Below are 3,638 nucleotides of genomic sequence, written 5' to 3'. Positions count from 1 at the left end.
TTATATCAATAATATATATTCAATTTTATCAATACAATTTATAAAAGAGAAGTACCCAACAATAATATATATTTAGCTTTATATCAATAATATATATTCAATTTTGTCAGTCTAATTTATAGAACAGAAGTACCCAACAATAATATATATTTAGTTTTATTTGAGTTTTATTATTATGTTTTCGAGAGAAAATTGTTTTGACATATTCTACTTCTTCAAACAATCTCTACAATTAGCGGCTTGCAAACCAATTATTTTCAAAGAAGTAGATATAGTTGGAAAATTCTTATTATTATTATTATTATTATTATTATTATTGTTATTATTATTATTATTATTATTATTATTATTTATCAATCTAATTTATAGAACAGAAGTACCCAACAATAATATATATTTAGTTTTATATGAGTGTTATTATTGTGTTTTTGAGAGAAAATTGTTTTGACGCATTCTATTTTTTCAAACAATCTGTACAATTAGTTGCTTGCAACCCAATTATTTTCAAAGAAGTAGATATAGTTGGAAAATTCTTATATTAATATTATTATTATTATTATTATTATTATTATTATTTAGTATCTAATATTATGTATAATTATTAATGTGTCATTTATGTCTCAATTGTCAAATGATTATTGATATAGTAATTATATCAATAATATATATTCAATTTTATCAATACAATTTATAAAAGAGAAGTACCCAACAATAATATATATTTAGTTTTATATCAATAATATATATTCAATTTTATCAGTCTAATTTATAGAACAGAAGTACCCCACAATAATATATATTTAGTTTTATATGAGTGTTATTATTGTGTCTTCGAGAGAAAATTGTTTTGATGTATATTATTCTACTTCTTCAAACAATCTCTACAATTAGTGGCTTTCAACCCAATTATTTTCAAAGAAGTAGATAATTAATATATTATTATTAATGTTATTATTATTATTATTATTTTTTAGAATCTAATATTATGTATAATTATTAATGTGTCATGAGTTACAAATTAAAGTACAATCAATATATAATTTTCTATGTACAAAACTAAAATGGAGTAATCAACAATGCTGATCTGTTTTAATTGATCTCATCTGACATAAAAATATATTGACTACTCAAAAGACAAAGAAGACTGTTCATATTAAATTTTATATGAGTGTTATTATCGTGTCTTCAGGAGAAAACTATTTACCATTTATAGATAAAAGAATAATGTTTAATATTTAAATTAAAAAATTATTTGTTATTTTTTTACGGAGATGTTTTATGTTGTTAATTGTTAAAAAAATATTATCAATTTGAAGTTTCTACATCTGTTTTATTTCTACTCAACCGTACATATGAGTTGTTTGTGAAAATTCTCAAGTCGTGTTGTATAGAAGTTTCATACTCAAAATATTGAATTTAGATTTGTCATTTCTTTGACAAAATTAGAATGAAATGAATTCCAAATGACAAAATCATTTTTATATTTTTCTAAAAATATTTTAAAAATAAATTTAAATTTGACAACACAATAAAAGAGCATGACTAATTTGATTTTGCAGTAGATAATTACATATATTAATATTTATTAAAACACTTTTAATATTTTTAACACTATATATAATTTATGAATTTTGTTTGTAGGATGATAATCACTATGAATTTTTAGTACTAAATATATGAATTTGTTGCAAATACGTTCTACAAAATATTTTACATATTCTCAAATGTGTGTTTGTCAACTCATATATAATAATTACTCAAATAAACTCACTTGAAAAAAATACTCTACAAACAAAATGAATAAATTATATTATTTTTGAAATTTGAAAATCTTATTCACAATATTGCTAATATGTTAAAATCTATATATATTATATTATTTTTGAAATTTTAAAATCTTATTTACAATATTACTAATATGTTAAAGTCTATATATCCCGTGCAACACGCGAGTTATATTCTAGTTATTTTTAAAAAGAAGTTACAAAATAGACTAATGTGAATGATTGTATTGTTATTGAACGTCGGCATAAAATTAATTTATATTGATAAAACATATTTTTTTTTACAGTGATAATTCATTTTTTTTGGTACAAATCGATAATGTATTTATATTAAACTTTTTTTTCCAACATATTAAGAAATAATAACCCATGCTTGCAAATTTTGTGTAATGGGAAATTCTAACTCAATGAAAATCAAAACCCAAAAACCTAGTAATTATTATCATTGGTAGTTTAATACTATTGTAAAGGATCTTCTACAGTTTCTTCAAGAAAACTAATTGACCCAGAGATATCATCATCCGATATAGATTCTCTAGATATAGTTTCTTCTTCAGTTGGATATGGAGAAGGCTTTGGCGGAATTTTAATATTTTCAATATCTCCTTCAAGCATTTCTATTACTCTCTCCATAGAAGGACGATCACTGGGGTTCAATTGTATACACCATAGAGCAATTATGAACATCTTTTTCACATTATTCTTGTCCTCATCAGTAGCATCTCCTAATATTTCTATCTCCCTTTCTTCAATCAATCGATTGTAAATCCAAAAGGGAAAGAAAATTTGGCTTGAATCATCTGCATGTGAGTTCAAATTTCTTCTCCTATTTGCTATTTCCATCAAGAGCATTCCAAAGCTATACACATCAGCCTTATAAGAAACTCCACCAATATTTTTGTAAAACAATTCAGGAGCCATGTAACCAATTGTTCCTCTTGCAGCAGTCAAAGATACAATGCTATTGTCAACTGGATAAAGTTTTGCAAGACCAAAGTCTGAAACCTTGGAGATGAAGTCTTCGTCAAGAAGGATGTTGTGAGGCTTGATATCAAAATGTAAAATTTGCATGTCACAACCTTGATGCAAATAAGCAATACCACGAGCCACTCCAAGAGATATCTCATACATTTTCTTATATGTTAAAGAAATAGTATCATCTCTAGAGGAAATATATCTATCAAGAGATCCATTGGGCATGAAATCATAAACAAGAGCACGTTTTGATCCCTCAACACAAAATCCAATAAGTCGTACCACATTGGTGTGATGTATTCTTCCTATGGTTGCAACTTCATTAATGAAATCTTGTCCATTACCCTTAGATTTACCCAACATTTTTATGGCTACCAAAGGCCCACTGCGTAATGTTCCCTTATAAACTGTACCATAGCCTCCTTCACCCAACTTGTCCTTAAAACTTTTAGTCATATTCTTTATCTCTTTGTAAGAATACCTTATTGGCACGAGAGAGTTACCTTGAAGAAAATCTTCTATATTTTCATACATTGATGTATGCCTTGTTCGATATATATTTATCAATTTTGTAAAGAAAACAATGAGACCCAACACAAATCTCACTATAATGTATGATGACAAGATATACTTTCCCGTGAATTTTCCTATGTAAATTCCAATTTTAGATTCAGAAATACCTAAAGATGCATCGTGTATTTCTAAACCTATTGCCTGTAGTAGTCCTACATATCATCATGAATGCAAGAATGTAAACATTAGAAAAATATAATGAATCTTCAAATAACATTGAAAAAATAAGATATATATATATATATATATATATATATATATATATATATTTAAATAAAAAATAACCTCTCTCTATGTCGGACAAAA

General features: G+C 25.0%; 2 protein-coding genes across 2 annotated transcripts in view; both read right to left on the bottom strand.

Moving 5' to 3' along the window:
- LOC101509945 (rust resistance kinase Lr10-like) overlaps window positions 1-3,638 on the bottom strand; it is a 41,297-nt gene that overhangs the window by 34,522 nt on the left and 3,137 nt on the right. The gene's annotated exons all lie outside the window — the stretch shown is intronic.
- LOC140919917 (rust resistance kinase Lr10-like) lies at window positions 2,188-3,518 on the bottom strand. The gene has a single exon (XM_073366904.1). It carries the CDS (start codon window positions 3,291-3,293, stop codon window positions 2,244-2,246), a length of 1,050 nt encoding a protein of 349 aa, XP_073223005.1. The 5' UTR covers window positions 3,294-3,518; the 3' UTR covers window positions 2,188-2,243.

The sequence above is a fragment of the Cicer arietinum genome, chromosome 4 (genome assembly GCF_000331145.2).
Source record: "Cicer arietinum cultivar CDC Frontier isolate Library 1 chromosome 4, Cicar.CDCFrontier_v2.0, whole genome shotgun sequence".
In the NCBI taxonomy this organism is placed as follows: domain Eukaryota; kingdom Viridiplantae; phylum Streptophyta; class Magnoliopsida; order Fabales; family Fabaceae; genus Cicer; species Cicer arietinum.
Note: the sequence above shows the minus strand (reverse complement) of the source record. Positions and strands in the feature narration are given on the sequence as shown.